At 39.3% G+C, this 17,430-nt stretch overlaps 1 protein-coding gene across 1 annotated transcript; it reads left to right on the top strand.

Annotated features, from left to right (window-relative positions):
• The first annotated feature begins 39 nt into the window (after positions 1–39).
• On the top strand, positions 40–17,350 carry PECR (peroxisomal trans-2-enoyl-CoA reductase). Its single transcript, XM_075430332.1, has 8 exons — positions 40–171; positions 3,116–3,249; positions 9,345–9,510; positions 10,342–10,423; positions 12,631–12,727; positions 14,946–15,056; positions 15,646–15,757; positions 15,880–17,350. Exons 1-8 carry the CDS (start codon positions 57–59, stop codon positions 15,966–15,968), a joined length of 906 nt encoding a protein of 301 aa, XP_075286447.1. The 5' UTR covers positions 40–56; the 3' UTR covers positions 15,969–17,350.
• Positions 17,351–17,430: the final 80 nt, after the last annotated feature.

Genomic DNA, 17,430 nt, shown 5'->3' with positions numbered 1-17,430 from the left:
GGGCCGCGCGTCACGTGGCGGCGGCGGCCGTTGTGCGAGGCGCTGGGGGGGGAAAGATGGCGGCGGCGCGCGGGCTGCTGGCGGCCGGGCTGTTCCGCGGGCGGGTGGCCATCGTCACCGGCGGCGGCACCGGCATCGGCAAGGCCATCGCCGCCGACCTGCTGGCGCTAGGTGGGCGCGGGGGGAGGGGGGCTCCGGAGGGAACCCCGGTGGGGCAGGGGGGCGGGGCGGGTGTTGGGGGAGCAGGGCCGGGCCTGAGGTGATGGCGGGGGACAGAGTCTGAGGGGGTCGGGGGGTTGCGGTGCGGTCTGAGGGTGGGCAACGCTCGAGGAGCGGGGCTGTGGGGGGTTCGGGGTCGGTCGTTGAATAGCGAGGAGGGCGGGGTGAGGTTGGGGACTTTTGACCCGCTGGCACTTAAAAGATGCGCTGTTTTAAATACCGCAGTCAGCGTGAGGTGGTATTAAACCCGGACCCTTTCTCTCGTGCTCCCTCTTAAGTGAGTTTTCGTCTTGTTTAACTGGAGGATTTATCTGGTTGTTAAACTGAGTGTTACGGAGTACTACGGTTTTGAAACCTTGTCCGCACAGGAGTTTTAGGGAAGCGGTGCTTCCCTCTCAGTGCTGGTGACAGAAATGTCCTGAAGTTAATCTTCAGCATGTGCCTCGTGGGTTTTCTGTCCGTGCTGTTTACAGAGAAGTGGTAAAATCTGGAGGGAAAGGCAAGCTTCTGAGTCACCCACCTTGCAACACCTTTTCCACAGGTTTCAACAGAAGTGCTAGCGATCATCCGCGTCAGACCCGTTTCAGATAATGTTTATTATCATGGTTGGATTCACTGTCTTCGAAATACCAGCGCTAGCAATATGCCTCACGGTGCCACACTCCCCATGCTTTGCGCTGTTGAAATGTGCCCCATGCCGTTTCACTGCATCGTAAAGAGCTTTCTTTGTTAAGGCTGTGTGCTGGGAGACATCTCTGCCTCCCCTGGCCTTTTGTCTCCCAGCTTTGCACTTGCTCTGTGGAGCTGAAGCAGGGGCTGGTTCTGCTGCCTTTGTGTTGCTGGGGAACTGAGCGGTTCTTTAAGGTGTCCTTACATACTGCCTTGAAGAAAAGTGCATGTTCATAACATCCTAAATAGAAAACAAGGCTGCAAATCTCTACAAAGCACATGTCAGAAAATGAAGAAAGAGCTATCGCTTAAGTCTGTCTGAGTAACCTTCCTTACCTGTAGACTTGCTGGCTACTCCTGACAAGAAGATGACCGGGAACTCTTTTCCATGTATACTGTTAGGCTGTATTTTTTTGGAGGGAGGCTGGCTGGACAGAGAATGCCTGTAGGAGCAGTGACGGATAATGCCAGTCATGATGTACATTGTTTTTATAACCAGTCTCCTTTGAAGCCTTCTGGACAGATTTAAACCTTTCATCTGGAAACTTGTGCCCTTTCCCCCCGACCCTGTCAGGAAATGCTCTGGTCATTCTTTGTGAAGAAAAACAAGCAAAGTAATGTCAGCTTGTATGGTACCAAGTGTTGTTCAGCAAGTTAGAATCTCCCCCTCCCCCAATTAGTGTACTTAGCAAAAAGACAGTCTTTTACTGGACCTTATTTTACGTCAGTGTATGTGTTAATAAGCACTTAAGTTCATAAATATGACTGTGCTACTGTGATTTAATATTTTGTGTTAATCGGTAATGGTGTGCGCCATTTTATGAAATCTGCTCTGCGTTAGGTGGTTGTGCAAGTGGCTGGAGTTCTTAATTTAAAAAATCAGGAGACCTCAAAGATCTTTACACGTATTGGTTTAAGATGACCACTGATTACAGGTGAAGCTTTATCGTAGGGATATGTAGGTGCAGCACTTCCTTCTGTGAGAATTCAGCTCCTCTCTTTTTTTCTCTTTTTTTTTTAGTTTTATGTATAGTTTCACAAGACAGCCTGAGCCAAATGAACAGCTTGCTGCTCTTTACTCCCACAAGTTATTTTGAGTTGATTCTGGTGTTTGTTTGATCACATGAGAAGCCAAATTCCACTGAGTAAAATAGCAACAAAGAAAAAAAAAACACCTGGCAAGATGTTAACATTTTTTTTGGCTGGTTGAGGGTGTTGAATTGGTTTATGTTAAAGCAGATGAGCACCAGAGCTGGTATGAGGAAGGGATGGCCTCTGCTGGGATCCTGAGATTATGGAAGGAGGGAACTGGGAGCAAGACCTCCTTGCCTGTTTGGTAGTGGAAGCTAGTAATTTGCTTATCCTTAATATGAAATTGCAGGCCTACTGGGTTTGTGCTAGGTATTAATTTAGTGGGGTCTGTATTAGTCTATGCAGTAGCAATTGCTGAAGCCTTAAAGCTGTCCTGAGTCCGCTGATGTGACAGAAGAAACTAGACTGGCTGTAGTGTGACTGCTTGCCATTAATTTGGCACCTGCATTGTTTTTCTCTGTAGAATAAGTCCTTATGCCTGCAAATGCTGAAGAAAAAACAGAACGCTGATGCTCCTGCCTATTTTTTTCCTCTCCTTTCTGAGCTAGGATTCTACAGTGTGTGGCGGTGCTATGGGAAGGCCTCTGTTCCTGCTGTCTGTAGTTTGCAGATAGCAATTAATCTCGTGAGGCTATCATCCTTTCCTTCAGGCTCTGCAGGGTTGAAAAGCAGAGCATTACAATTGCTTACCACTAGCCAAGATTACAGCCACACATACAGTAAGATTATTTTTGTGGTTTTAGGAGCAAGCATTTTTTTGTAATCAAGACCTGCTGAAATGTCTTTAAATCGCATAATGGATAAATGAGGCAGCTGTGAGCAGAGGTAGCAAAAGTGATGTCTGAAAGCTACTTTGCTGACTCTGCAACTCACAGGCAATCTTCCCTTCTGCAGGAAGGAGAGGGAACCTTTTGGACACTTTTTTGATTACTCTTTTCCTGGCACAGTGGGATCTTGTTGCTAAGAAGCACCTGACATCAATCATTTCTCTCTCTCGCAAGAATTTCAACGTGTCTTCTAGTCAGTGACTAATAAACGCACATCCTACAAGATATCTCCATTATGTTATTAAAAAGCTAGCATAACTGTAATTTTAACTATGTTAGCTGAAGGATGTTTCATTTTGTCTCTACAGGTTGCAGTGTTGTTATTGCCTCTCGTAAATTTGACCGATTAAAAGCTGCTGCAGAAGAACTGAATAATAAATTTTCTTCCATGAGTCCTGCCAAAGTGACTCCCATACAGTGCAATATCCGCAAAGAAGATGAGGTAAAGACTAGTGGTCTTGTTCTGGGGCTGAACGTGTCGAAGGCAGATTGTGTATATAGATTCTCAGATCTCCAAAAGTCTTCTCTGGCCCTCTCAAAAGTGACTTAGATCAGAGGACAGGTGCAGTAAAGCACTGTTAAATTGATCTAGATAAAGATGTGCTTTCCAAGGGAAGACCGTTTGTTAGCCACCTAAGCAAGAAAGCATTTGTAATTGCAAATATTTTTCTAACCATGCATACGTATTTCAGATATGTCTGTGAGAAGCAGGCTTTGGAAGTGGCATGTTCTATAGATGAGTTGGAGCCCACTTAGGATGGTTCTGTGTCACATTTCTGTGACAGCAGTGAGGGGGTGTTAACTTGTGGAAATGGAGACCTCAGAATAGTTCCTTCAAACAGGAAGTCATAGCATGGAATCACAGTGCTTGTGACTTGACACAAGTGCCCTGCATTGTCAGTTTGCTTGTATTAAAGCAAAAATATGCCACATATTTTGTTATTTTTAAACATGTTTCAAATTTTGGTTACAATTTGAGGTGCACCTCATTACAAACTCTATTGCTATCCTGATTGAGTATTATTTTTTCCTTCATATTACAAAAAATGGAAGATCAAGAGCAAAAGTATTTAATGCAGGTTCTTCAGAAGTCTGTGTTCACCTCCAAATTTTTCAATCTGTGTAATTAAACATATAAAAGTCCAGCATCAGGCTGAACTTTTAACTTAATGAAGACAGCTAGAAAATATTCCAGTAACCCCTGATTGCTACATTTTTCTTAACGTTGCAAAGCCCGTGTTAAATTCTGGCTTAACTTAAAGAAGTATTAGTGACCTTCAGTAGCTATGTAGATTCTAGAAATATCCTACTATACAACCATAAAGCAGATAAAAAATAAAATTTTTCACTCATGGAACAGTTCATGCCATAAAATATTCATAGTGATATACTTAGACTTTCTCTCCAGAAGGAGAGGAACCCTGCGGCTGTGCAGTCTATCACTTCACCTACCAGTGAATTTTAGGTTTGTATTTACTAGCATGAGCACTGTGATATAATAGGTTATGACAGATGTCAGAGGGCAACTTACATGATTAAAGCTACAGGAAAGAAAAGAGGTAAAGAAGGAGAAAAGGCTTAAGCCTTCTTTTATGTCACTGTTCTTGCAGAAAATACTCTGGTATTCTTAACCTTCTGCAGGTGAATCTTATTTCTGCATCAGTTTAAAAGTGATCTAGTGGGACTGTGAGATAGTAGAGGGCTTAGATAGTGAAATGAGGTAATCTCCACTAAACAAACTTCCATTTCTTCTTTGTTCCCTGTTTATTAAGTACGGGTAAATACATATTTGACAAAACAATCTTAGATAGCTTTGGAAACTTTTTTGAAGGTGCTTTTAAAGCCTTTTTTATAGTGCTGTGTAAAGTGTTTAGGCATTATTGTGTATTACTGGTAACCATGCTGGTACTTGCAGAAACTTCTGCCTTTGCTGTTACCCTGCAGTTTCATCGTAGAATTGTCTTATTTTCAGTTTAGTTTTAAGCTATATTCATTTATGGACACACCAGAACTTTCTTAGAACTTTTCATATGATATTGGAGAAACCTCTATCAGGTGTCTCTGGCCAGTGGAAATTCTCATAAACGACTAGGATTTCATAACTGTTTCTATTGAAGAGAGAGTTCAGAGGAAAAAGGTAAACACCAGGGTTGAACTTTCAGTCATTGACTCAGTCTTATAGTTTGACTCACTTCAGTTCTCCGACTGCTCTTACTTCTTTCTGTTGAAGTCCTATTTGGAAAAAAATCACCATGAAAATTTCCTTTTTGTGGAAGTTTTGAATAAGGAATGCAATTTCTGTTGCATGTTAACACAAGAACTTAAGTGTACCAGCTAAACAAATATTTATCCATTCCAGATGCCTATCTCCAAGACCAGATATTTCTACTAGTTAGAGACATACTGTGATTTTTGTTCTTTAGCTCTTGTTTTTCTCGCTCTGTCCTCCTCCATTAGTTCTTTAATGCTGAGATTCTCAAAGATTGCTAATTCCTAGCCACTTGTTAATTAGTTTCTAAAATTACTATTGGACCAGAAATGTGTGGATCACATTTTCAGCTTTTAAATTTGTAGTGAGGATAGCACTTCCTTACTCTCACGTGCTGAGTGTTTGTAAGTTGAAGCTAGATAAACTCAAACTAACAATTGGTAACTTACACTGCTAGAAACTGTCAGAACATAGAACTGAGGGATGTGGCAGATTTTCCACAACACACTGCTAAATATTGCTGATTTATTATACTTGCCAGGAGCAGCAATGGTGAACACTTTTTCTAATTTGCACTTGATTGCGTTGCGGAGTCTGGAGGAAAAGTACCTTTGGACTTTTATTCAAAGATCATCGTACATGTGCTTTCAAAACCTATTCCATTTTTAACCTACAATTTAGTGCCTAGGACTTAGAGTCTTAGGAACAGGGATCTGTAAAAACTGTAGTGAAGGAGTTTTCTAGCCTAGAAGGTAATCTTCAGTAGAGGCAGAACAGCAGTATAACTCACTTCAGCATTTTCACAAATACAGGAGTAGCTTCCTGTTTATAGTGTTGGTGGGGTGAGAGGGCATTTGGACTTTTGGCTTCCCTTACGAAAGAAGCAAGACTTGTACAACTGTGTTGGCTCTGTATCCTACTCCTTAATAGCTTTACAACTCATTGTCTGGTTTCAGCTTAGTGTGAGTGAAGAGTATTTATCACAGTAATTCACGGAAGCACATTGGTGGGTAGAGAGGACAGCCTCTTTAAGTGTTCCCTGTGAGTCGTTGCATCCTCTTTGTCAGCTCTTGTACCAGGTATCAAAGAGGGTGTGAAGGAGAAAGACCGCATAAATGTTTCCACAAGGGAGAAAACTTAGGAGTTCAGGCCTGCTTAGGTGTCAGAACTGATCCATCACAAGCTACAAAGCCCAGGCAGCTTCCTGAAGAACTACATCATTCATTTAATGTGTCTTTCTCTTTGACAACTCACTGAAACCTTTCTAAGAGTAAATCTTTCTTGTAAGGGAAGCCACCCTGGTCACCTGTAGGAACAAACCATCTGTTCTTACTGTAGCATGCCCTTTTTTTTTTTTTTTAATCCCTCCATCTCCATCAGTTGTTCTTCATTTCTCTAATAACTCGTATGAATTTTGTCCTGATTTTAATTTTACCGTCAGGCAAACTGGAGGGATGGACTTTTAATAGAGGAGATATAAGAAAGATGAAAGTGCTTTCAAAATTGCCATATGTTTTTTTTTTTTTCCTCCTATTGCAAATCTTAAAGTAACTGAGCTGCTCTGAAGATGACACAGCTCTTGTGTGCCTTAGTTTGGATCTGTGAAATTCGAGCATTAGAGGATTCATCCCTCAGCATATAGTGCAATATGTCTGTTAGAGCTCTTTCTGGCCAAGGAAGAGTCAAAGAAGGTGCAGTGAAATTAACTGCTGCAGAAGGTTGATGGCAGATATCGTGGGAATAGCTTAATGAATTCACATTTTTAAGTCTCTTAATCTTCATCCTCAGAGGCCCTCTTGCTTTCTAGCAAAGCTTACTTTTTGTTTAATATGCAAGAAATAATCTTGCTTGATGGAGGATTTTCAACCACTGCATAACCTGTCAGGCTTATTTCTGTCACGAGTTTGCTGCTGCTGCTTTTGGCTAGTTTTCCATTGAGTGTTTTGTAAAGGATAACAAACCTGTTTTGTTTTTAAAGATGGAAGAGTAGAGGGTTCTGGAATGCTGGTAAGAGCACCTGAGGTTTCTGTATTCTGCCTTCATGGGGCCTTATCCTGAAGCAGTGATTGTGCACCCGTCCCTTATCCTGTAGTCTGGAGTGTATGTAGTGATCAATGTTGGTTCTTAGTGATTATGAAGCTGAAGTGATTTTAATTATTTGGATATTTTCTAGCACTGTCCACATTACGTGTTGCATATAACAAGAGCAGGTCAGTTTGCTTTTGCTGAGATGCAGGCCAGAGAGCTCTGTGTGTGTGTGTGTGTCTTTTCAAACCAAGCTCTTTTTCCGAAATCAAAGGACCTAATTAATTAATTCCAGTGCTTCAGTGTAATGATGGCCAAAGAGGAGGAGAGAGACCCCATCCTTTTTCCATTATTGAAAGAGCCTTCTGTTTATCTTTGTAGGTGTTGGGAAGGGACAGCATGTGGTTTTGTGTCTTAAATGTTGAGCTACAGCAGCTGTCTCTTCTCTTCTCTCCAACCTGAACAGCCTTAGTCTGTTCAAACATTCCTTTTACTAGAAACCATTTCTCTTCCATAAATGAGCTCATATGTCAGTGACTTATAGAGAACAATATTCAAAGCAAGATCCTCGGGCTGACAGGGAGAGGAGTTTGATATTGCTGAGCAAAGCATAACTTTTGCTGCCTAGCGAGGCATAACTTATTTTTCTGTGGTTGTGAGCAAACCTGTAAGTCTTTGTGACATGGTGGTTCTCACAAGTCATCAGTTTGGGACTGCTGTCACAGATGTTTTGTGGTTTTGGTGTTTCTTCTTTCCTCAGATCCCACAAGCTGTAGTGAATGAAGTGAGGAAGAAGATGACATTCAAAACTTGAAGATGGTGATTTAGGTACAAAATTATTTTCTTCAGGCATTTTTTTCTCAGCAGGCATTAGTTTTTCAATCAGGCTTCAGTCACTGTATGTTTAGGTTTTCTTCTTCAGAGAGGTGCATCCTTAGAAGATCCATACTCTCCTGTTAAACCATCCTGAACTGTTAGCAGCTATTTATGAGACTGAGTTGGTGATGCTCTTGGTGAGGTACAGATCATGCATTGCTTGTTCTTTTATTTCTGTTGTATTCTACTGCTAACTCAATACAGAGGAAGGCTGATTGATACCCTTCCCGTAGTCAAATCTGTTTCAGCAGCAGCATCGCTCCTGACGTTTGTTTTTTGGGTTTTTTTGGTCTGTGTTTTCTTTGACCGCAGATGGTAGATTAGTGTTTAAAATATGGTTGAGTAGGAATACCTGATGCATGGTATCGAGTTGTGATAGGTAATGTAAGCAGGAAACAGTAATTTTGTCCCATTTCCCCTGTTTCTTGAGATAAAGGTTAAATTATTAAGCAGTTGCTATAGAATTCTTATTACTATCTTGTAATAAGAAAAATACGTCAGCTTTGGTATCTGTAAAATCTTTGAACGCTTTTCAATATATTCCCCTCCAGAAGTTCTCCTGTGGTTGGTGTGAGTGTGTGGCGAAGCCGCTGTACTTCCAAAACAGAGGACAATGCAGAAAGCTTAGCTTACAGCCTGTAGCTCAGATTAGGTCAGTGTTGGAGTTGGGTTTAGATTCTCAAAGTCTCTTTTCTTCCGTATGAACTTAGGCCACTCCTTGTCTGTACTGACAGCTCTTTGAGTGAGTGAATAAAATGGTTGTTGCTATTTGCTGTTAATACCTTCTCAGAGTACCCAAAGGTAAATAGTATCATAAGTATTCATCCTGCTTATAGGAAGAACGTATTTGCTCAGTCAAATATTCGCCTTTCTTTTGCTAAAGAAGACAACTTGCAGTATTTGCAGCACTCTTTAGAGTTTATGTTTTGCAGGGTAACAAGCTAACCTTCTTGGTCTGTGTAAGAAGATAACACTTCACAAGATGACTTATGTTTTCTGTTTAAAATATTCAGGTGTATGGGTCAGAGGGAAAAAGCAGTAGCTACCTTATATGGAACTCTTCCAGCATCTGATATGAACACTCCCACCCTTGTGAAAAATGTCAGAAGATTCTTAGTAGGTTTTAAGTAGCAGGCATTTGTGTGTGTTTGTTTTTACAAACCTTCAGTGGCTTAAATACCCTTCGTCTTTCAGTGGTGATATTTTATGTAGCACCTGCATTATACCAGGAAGACTTCCTAAGTAAACATGGACTCAGCCCTATCCTTCTTGGCTGACTAAACCTGTCATACCAATCTTCCAGCCTCTCTGATGGCTGGTACCTCCTTTTTATGTGTGAAAAGCATATGAGAGGGAAAATAACTGTCTGAGAATGAAATTGGGTCCATAGTTTAATCAGGATATCACACTAACAAATACGGTTTCAGGTAGAAGCTTTGGTGAAGTCTACGCTGAGTCTGCATGGGAAAATTGACTTCCTGGTGAATAATGGAGGGGGCCAATTTGCAAGTCCTGCTGAAGCCATCCGTGCAAAAGGCTGGAATGCTGTGATAGACACAAATCTGACAGGGACCTTCTACTGCTGCAAAGCAGGTAAGGAATGAACATTAAGCTTTTTTTGTTTATTTATTTAGTTTTTTACAGCAGTATCACAGTATCACAGAATGGTAGGGGTTGGAAGAGACCTCTGTGAATCATCTAGTCCAACCACCCTGCCGAAGCAGGGTGACCTAGAGCAGGCTGCACAGGACAAGTACAAGCCCTGCAGCAATACCAGAAGGCAAGAAATACAAAGTTTCCTTACGTTCTTTTCTCACGCACTTATCTGACAGTGGATATTTGTTTTCGTTAATCTCATCCAAAGTGTTACAGTAAACTGTACATTACATTTTTTCATATATACAAACATACATTTAGGCAAGTATGATCATCTCATTAAGGCCAGGTTTGCGGAGTCAATTGGCTTGGATACTCAAAAAGTATGTAAAACACTGTAAGTGTATAAAAAGTATATTAAAAGTCTATGGGAAAACGACTGAACTTCTGTGGCCTGTATTCACTGTGTGTAAGACAGAAAAGATTTCTCTCCCATCAGGGATGTAAATTTAAAGTTAAATTGAAGGATGATACATGATTCTCAGATAGCGTTGGGAATGTGGAAATGAAGGTAATTTACATAGAAGCATGAAATCTTGATTTCCACCAAAAGGCTTCTTGACAAACATTGAGCCTTACCTGGACCACACCTGTTATCTCACCAAGCCGTGGTGAGGCTGTGGTACAAAGAGCAGATTTTCTTATCTAAATCTGCACAGGAAATGCGTGGTGTAAGTGGAGTTAAGACTCCAAATTTGGCTTCCAGTTGACAAGTTCATTTGTATGCATTTCTTCTGATATTTATAGTTATCTTCCTCCTTCATACAGTGTACAATGCCTGGATGCAGGAACATGGAGGAGTCATTGTCAACATTACTGCTGCTGTGAGAAATGGGTTTCCTGGAATGTCGTAATATATATCTTATTTTTATGTTTTCCTATATTTTTTCCTGTAGAAGTACTAATTGCTTATAAATATTTCATTTTAGAAAGGTGTGCACTAGGCAGCAGCAGAGTATAGAAATACAGTAGTTAGGTCAAGAGAGCACAGTGGTATCACTTGGCTGTATGTGTGGGGATCTGTTATTAATTCACTAGAGACTACAGGAGTAAATGACGTCCCTGGTCTCTCAAATTGTTTGCAAGAAACTGAAGCAAGACTTGCTGGTGAAGCTTACACTGGAAGTGGAATGCTAGTGGGACTAGTTGCAGTGAACTGTAGCCTTTTCTTGCTCTCTCTCCACATTTCTGGAAGATTTGCAAGAATGTGGCACCTGTCATTTTCCTCTTCTACCATCAGTTTACAGGTCTTGGTGTAATGAGTTATGGGAGTTGGGCTGGGAGTGGGGGAGTAGGAGGAACATTTCTAGTACGTTACCAGGTCTTGGCTTTGTCCTTCAGGTCACATAATGCCTGCCTTTGCCATTTTTCTTTTTACTCTCACTTTGTAGCCATCTGCCTTGGAGAAGGTCTCCAGTGCAGAGAGTCAGTTCTATTTGCTCTGCTTCTGTCTTGACTTGGAGAAGGCTCATGGGTACCAACATGTTACCTTGTTTGTAGTTCTTCTATACTGACACAAATGGTAACAGCTGTCTACATGAAAATGCAGCACCCTCTCCATATCAGTATGTGTACCATATTTGTTCAAATTACCCTCAAAATGGAGGTGAGCAGGAGTCTTCCAGTTAGAAACTTTTCTACCAAAAATGTTCAAATTTGTTGAAAGAGAAATAATGCTCAGAAAATGAATTGTTTCAGTTATTTTATTTTCGAAGGAAATTTTGAAGTTGTCAAAATGCTGCATTTTGACAGTTTCTTACTTGAAGAAAAATTTTGAATTTCTTCTTTGAAACTATTTTTCTTTTTTCTTCTTAAACTTTGAAATTACATTTCTATTGAAGAAAATACAAAACTATAATTTGAGCAAATGTTACATTACCTCTCTTTGTCCTAATTCAGGGTTGAAAGTTTTTAAAATTTAAAATTGTTCAGAAATAGCAGAATATTTTCTCCCTAACTTGTTCTTGGCAGTACAAAATATTTTTAGAGATCCACAGGGTGGTGCTGAAGCTACAGTTATTTAAATTTCTCCACTCTCGTTAACTCTGGTTGAATTGTCACAGCAAATAGGCTGAAGCTGTATTTGAGAGTTGAACCAAGAGATAAAAAACATAATTCTGAATAACAGTGGAAAAAAATTTCCCAAATAACTGTTGGATGTGGATGTAGATGGATAGACAAAACTACTTTCAAATTAAATTCCTGTTGAATTGATACTTGTTTTAGAAATATACTGTTGAAAAAGACTTGCCTTTACAAGTCCAGCTACCATTCATGCCAAAAATCACCTGATGCAGTTTTTCATGTATTAATTCTGAACATAAAACTAGTCAAGTTTGTTTGCTTATAGTGTGCCTGGACCTTATTTATTTCTGGCCTAAACATATGAACAAATTTGGTTTTCTTATGTTTTTCTTAAGTTTTTCTTATTCCTTTCCTGGTATTCGATAAACTATTGTATCTATCTCCTCTAAGTCTGTTTTGCTAGGCTAAAGGAACTAAACTCTGTTACGAGTCCCACTGTCGGCTGTTCATCACTGCAGTAATTTTGTCTGCATTTGTTCAAGCTTGTAATCATTTCAGACTAGTTTCCTACAGCAGCAAGGTGTATGAGATCACTCTGCCTATGGTCATCTCTCCACCTATAGTATTTTTTGAACAGTGGCATATTTTAATCGTATTTGTCAGAAATTCTAAACTATTTTTCAGACCACTGTACTTCCAAGTGTTGCTTTACCTGTGCAGCTTACCTTTTGTAGTTTTACACAGTTGGAATTTTGCCTCCAGTTGTATTTCATTTTATAAGCCTGCTTCCGCAGTAGAATGTAGCTGACCTCATGTCACGCTGTGGAAGAGATGATAAGTATTTCCAGCATAGCTTGTTTAAACTGTGAAGCTATGGTCAAACTTACAAACTAGAAAATCTCTCTCTCTCTCAGATGGTTGGTCCAGCCGTAGAAACCTACTTGGACTACCCTAGCGAGGCTGCGGTAGAATTAACGTTGAGCACTGTTAGCTGAAGGAAGAGATGCTTCTTTTGCTTTCTTATTTCAATAGGCATACAGGAGCTGCAAGAGCTGCAGTGAATAATCTAACCAAGACTTTAGCTTTAGAATGGGCCCACAGTGGAGTAAGAATCAACAGCGTTGCTCCTGTAAGTAATGGCAAATGATCTGATTAAACTTACCCATCATACATGAGCATGGTTAAAACTTTCAGACCAAAATGGATTTTAAAATCTATAGCCTGTAACTGTTTTTGGATTATTTATGTATTTATTTATTTATAATTCCCTCACCAACGTTCTTCAGGTCATTTGAGAGTGTTCTGTACTGTTTGGATGATGAGCCGGAGATGTGAGATAAAATTGCTTCTGCTTTGACTTGGGACTTTAGGGTTTTTTTTCTAGCTTGATGAAATGATAACCTGGGAGGAGTTGGTGACCTGTCTTACAAACCCTTGACATAAAATTACTGACTGCTTTGTGTTTCAGTAATAGTTACATTATTCTTAGTTCACAAAACTTTTTATACTTGAGATTCCGATATGCTGATGGTTTCCACCTGTGTTTACAGTGCTATTTTGAAAATCTCTGAAAGTGTCACGTAATATCTTCTGTTTTGTCTTCTACATGTTAAGTTAGATTAGTTTTGGGCATACAAAGACTGTATTTGGAGTGGACCTTCTCTCAAAGAAATTACCTGTAAAAATGCGAGTTCTGATTTTTTTTTTTCTTATCAAATATATGCAGACAGGAAACCACTATACAGGTCAGCTAAAATATGCCTGCCACATTTCTGAGGAAGTAAGTAGTGTGTAGCAGTTGTTTTAAATAACTGTATGGAAAGAGCAGCTAAATTTTCTAGTTAGTACAAGATGGTGCAGATATAGAGGTTATATAGAAGCCGTAGATTTGACATTTGAGATTGTATGATCTGTTGTGATCTGTGTAATCTTCACTCTTAACCACAATTTATTTTGCACATTTACTCCCTGGAAAACAAAAGAGGAAAGGTAAACGTTGTCCAACTACTTCTACATTCAGAATTTATCTTATCTCATAGCATAGTTATCAGATTTATTTAACTGGTCCCTAGAAAGATCTTTCTACTGTCTTTGTAGATCCCTGTATATCCTGTTGAGCCTCTTGTCCTAAAACATCTGGCTCTCTTTCTTTGGCATAGCGCAGAATGCTGAATGGCAGATGTGTGATGATCATTCAGGTAGTGGCTCTTATGTAGTCTCTGCAAGGCCCAATTCATCTGGAGACTTGTTAAATATTAAGATCTACTGGCTTGTTTTTCCTGTTTATTTGTTTTTTTTCTGATTTATCAAGTCTTGACGAAGTAAGTAATTAAGACAATATTATTATGTGAATATATTTTTCAGGCATGCTAATTACCTAATGAATCATACTAATTATAGTTTATAGCACATATCAGAAGAAGTTTGTGACAAGCAAACACTTCAGTGGTTTGGCTCTTTCAGAAGTATTTGCTGGCTTTGTTACTGTGCTGGTAACAAAAATCCATGTTGTAGTTACAGTAATACTTTATATCCTTCTGTCACCCTTATGGACACACTAGCTCTGTGGTAGCCATACGGAATGGTTACTGCTTCATAGGAGCCGAGTAACATGTAGGGAATGGGTACATAGAGAGAGAAACACGCATTCTAAAAAAAGTAGTTTCACATATGAGTTACTTCCCTAGCTCCCAAAATATAGTCACATTTCACAGCTATCTTAGAAGACAAATCTTAGCATGTACTCCATGGATGAACTAAAATTTTGTTAGCTTAGTTAAACTTGAGTCCCAAAGGTTCTGTCATAACTAATCTGTCTAACCCTGTGTTCCCATTCTGTAGCCTTCATCTTCCCTCTCAAGTCTAAACTGGACTGTATAATCATCAGAGCAAAGCCAGTCACCTTTTTCTACTTCTGTAGCAGCTAAGTAGGGAGAGTCTGAATTCTGAGCATGAAATCTGTCTGCTTCCATAATTCACAATAAAATCAGTCTAGTGTTCTTACAGATTACAACAAACAGTTGAGAAATTGTTCTTGGGGCTTTGTAGTTTTCTGCTGTAAGCTTATATGAAATGCTTGTAATTTCAAAACCACTTTATAGTTACTGAAGTGACTGAATTGGAATAATGTGAATTACTGCGCTTGAATAGAGATGTGGCTAGCAGCCAAATTACTTTCTTGTATGAATTATACTATTCCATTAAATGTAAAAACTTGCATTAAAGTGCTGTTTAGATAGTTTAATCCCACAGAAAATCCCAGTAATGACAACTTCAGAAATTTACAATGATCACAGTTTAAACATATGCAAGAGAACTTGATTTTTGACTATGCTGTTTTCAAACAGGGAACAGTATTTTCAGAAACTGCTGTTGCAAACTATGGAGAACAAGGTATAATGATGTGGTTAAAGAGCATACCAAAGATTCCTGCCAAGAGGTCAGCGGTTCCTGAGGAGGTAATGTATTTCAAACATTTGTGATATTTCTACTTCTGTGTCTCTATTTTGAAGCCACTTTACTGTATGTAGGTCAAAAAAGACTTAATTTTGAACTGTGATGGAATATTAAAAAAGAAAAACGCTTGTAATAATGTGTAGTAGTGCCAAGTGGGAGACTTAAGCGGTGTCACTGTTACACTGAAAATTTAATTTAGAAGCCTCTTACAGCTGAAGTGTTTCATAGTAGACATTACTTCCTCAAAAGGTTGACTTCCAACAGGGAGGACTGAAAGAATGAATATTAATGTGAAAAAGTGTAGCTTACAAGAACTTAGCTCTCTTCCACCAAGAATGTGCATCTTTGATAAACTGATCAATTTTTTGTTTGATTTTCAGCATCTGATGCTGATCTTTGAAAGCATACTGGTTTTCATCTGTTATGTACTTGATGTTTGTGGCTGGAAAGATGGCTTTAAGACTGTTACGGTTTTCATTACTAAGTTAGAAAACATTGCTATGTCTTGCCTATAAAAGTTTTTACAAGCTTCTTTGACATTAACACTTCCCAACAGTTTAAGAAAGATTAAAATTGTCATTCTTTTGTTAGATCTCTCCTGCAGTGTGTTTCCTACTGTCTCCAGCTGCTTCTTACATAACTGGGACAACCATGGTCGTGGATGGTGGCCAAAGTTTATATAGCCATACCCTAGAAATACCTGGTAAGAAAAGGGCTACAAAATAATGCCCTTCAGGTGACTGAAGTTGGGCAATGGTAGAACACAAAAGTAAAATGTCTAGTTTCTCAGTCAGCTAAGTATGTTGTTTTTTTTGTTTTCCTCAGATCATGACAGATGGCCCTCACCACCGGAAGGAGAAAATGCTGAAATGCTTAAAAAGCTTATTTCTGGCAAGTTCAAGCCAAAGCTGTAAAATAATTGGATTTCATCTTATTCCCAGCTACACAATTGCTGATAATCTCGCTTTGTGATTTGGGGTTGTTATTCTCAACAGTATAATTTTTTTGCTCATACGTAACTACATTGAGTGCCTTGATTTTGACTGGTTTATATTTAAAGCTTGAAGGGCTGTACATAGTAAATTTCTTCTCTGAAAACACTCACTGCCCTGAAAACATTCCCTCTCTTGGGAAGGGAAGGTATAAAAGACATTCTCCATTTGCACAGGCATTAAGTAGTGAAGAATCTCGGTCAGAAGTAAATAAAAAAATACTTATTTTGAAGTGAAGGGGGCAGAGAGCGAATGTTTTGAAATCGTTCTATTCTGTATGAATTTGAGGAGATGGTGATTTAAACCTCTGTTATTATTCGTTGCATCAGTAACCCTTGAGGCAGCTGTTAGCTCTGCGCTATTTCTGTTCAGCCACACACCGAGTGTTCAACAATGATTTTAAAGACTAAGTGGAGTAGGTATTTCTCTGAAAAGAATTAAAAATAAGGCAGAATACTGTTACTAATGTGTCAAACTAATATGACATATCATATTGGGAATATTTTGATTTGTTTGCAGGTATAATGACATAATGAAGTTAAGCTGGCTGCGACTTAAATTTGATGGGAGAATAAACAGATAATAAACTTAACCTTTAACATACAGTGATCAAAACCAGTATAGATTCAACAACTTAACATGCAAAAGCTCAAAGCAAAAGCTGTGGTGTGTACTGCAGTGCTTTCTGCAGTATGCTGTAGTGTTAAAGGAGAAACTTGGAATCCTTCATTTACGGGATAAAACGCTTTCTGTCCAAATGTTAACACAATTTGGTTCATCAGTGTCTCTAAAATAGGTGTGATTTTTGTGATCAATGCAAAGATTCCATTTAAAAGACAGAAATCTTGCAATATATTGCTTGAAGAGGCTGTATTTGGTCATTACTTTTTTTTTTAATTCACTTTAAGGCAAGTGTTCCCATTGTCTGGTAACTTTAGTCAAACCATAAAAAGTAAATGATGACTGTGTTTGCTGTAACAACTGAAATTTGTGGAACCAAATCGCTGCTATAGACACGACCTCATTAATACTTCATTTCAGACTGAATGGAAGAGTCTCTGGCAGTTGTTTGTTCTCTGCAAAGATGTTTGACTTTTCTGTCTTTCATTAAAATATGGGAACTTACATAGGTGCATGTAGATTGCTTTTTCCTAAAAATCTGAATGCCAGTTTTATGGAGGAGGAGGGGTTTGAGCCAAGGTGTTTTCTCCTTCTGATACATCCTCTTTCCTTAGTAGTGGGTGATCATTTAAGTGGTTGTGAGAAACTTGTTCAGAGATAAAATAAAATCAGCTTTTTTCAAACCTCTTGTGCAAGGTATATCTTGATTATTGCAAATACTAGTTCAGGGTACACAGCAAGAGAATTCCTGGGAAAAAAATGC

This window comes from Opisthocomus hoazin, chromosome 9 (assembly GCF_030867145.1).
Source record: "Opisthocomus hoazin isolate bOpiHoa1 chromosome 9, bOpiHoa1.hap1, whole genome shotgun sequence".
NCBI lineage: Eukaryota > Metazoa > Chordata > Aves > Opisthocomiformes > Opisthocomidae > Opisthocomus > Opisthocomus hoazin.
Note: the sequence above shows the minus strand (reverse complement) of the source record. Positions and strands in the feature narration are given on the sequence as shown.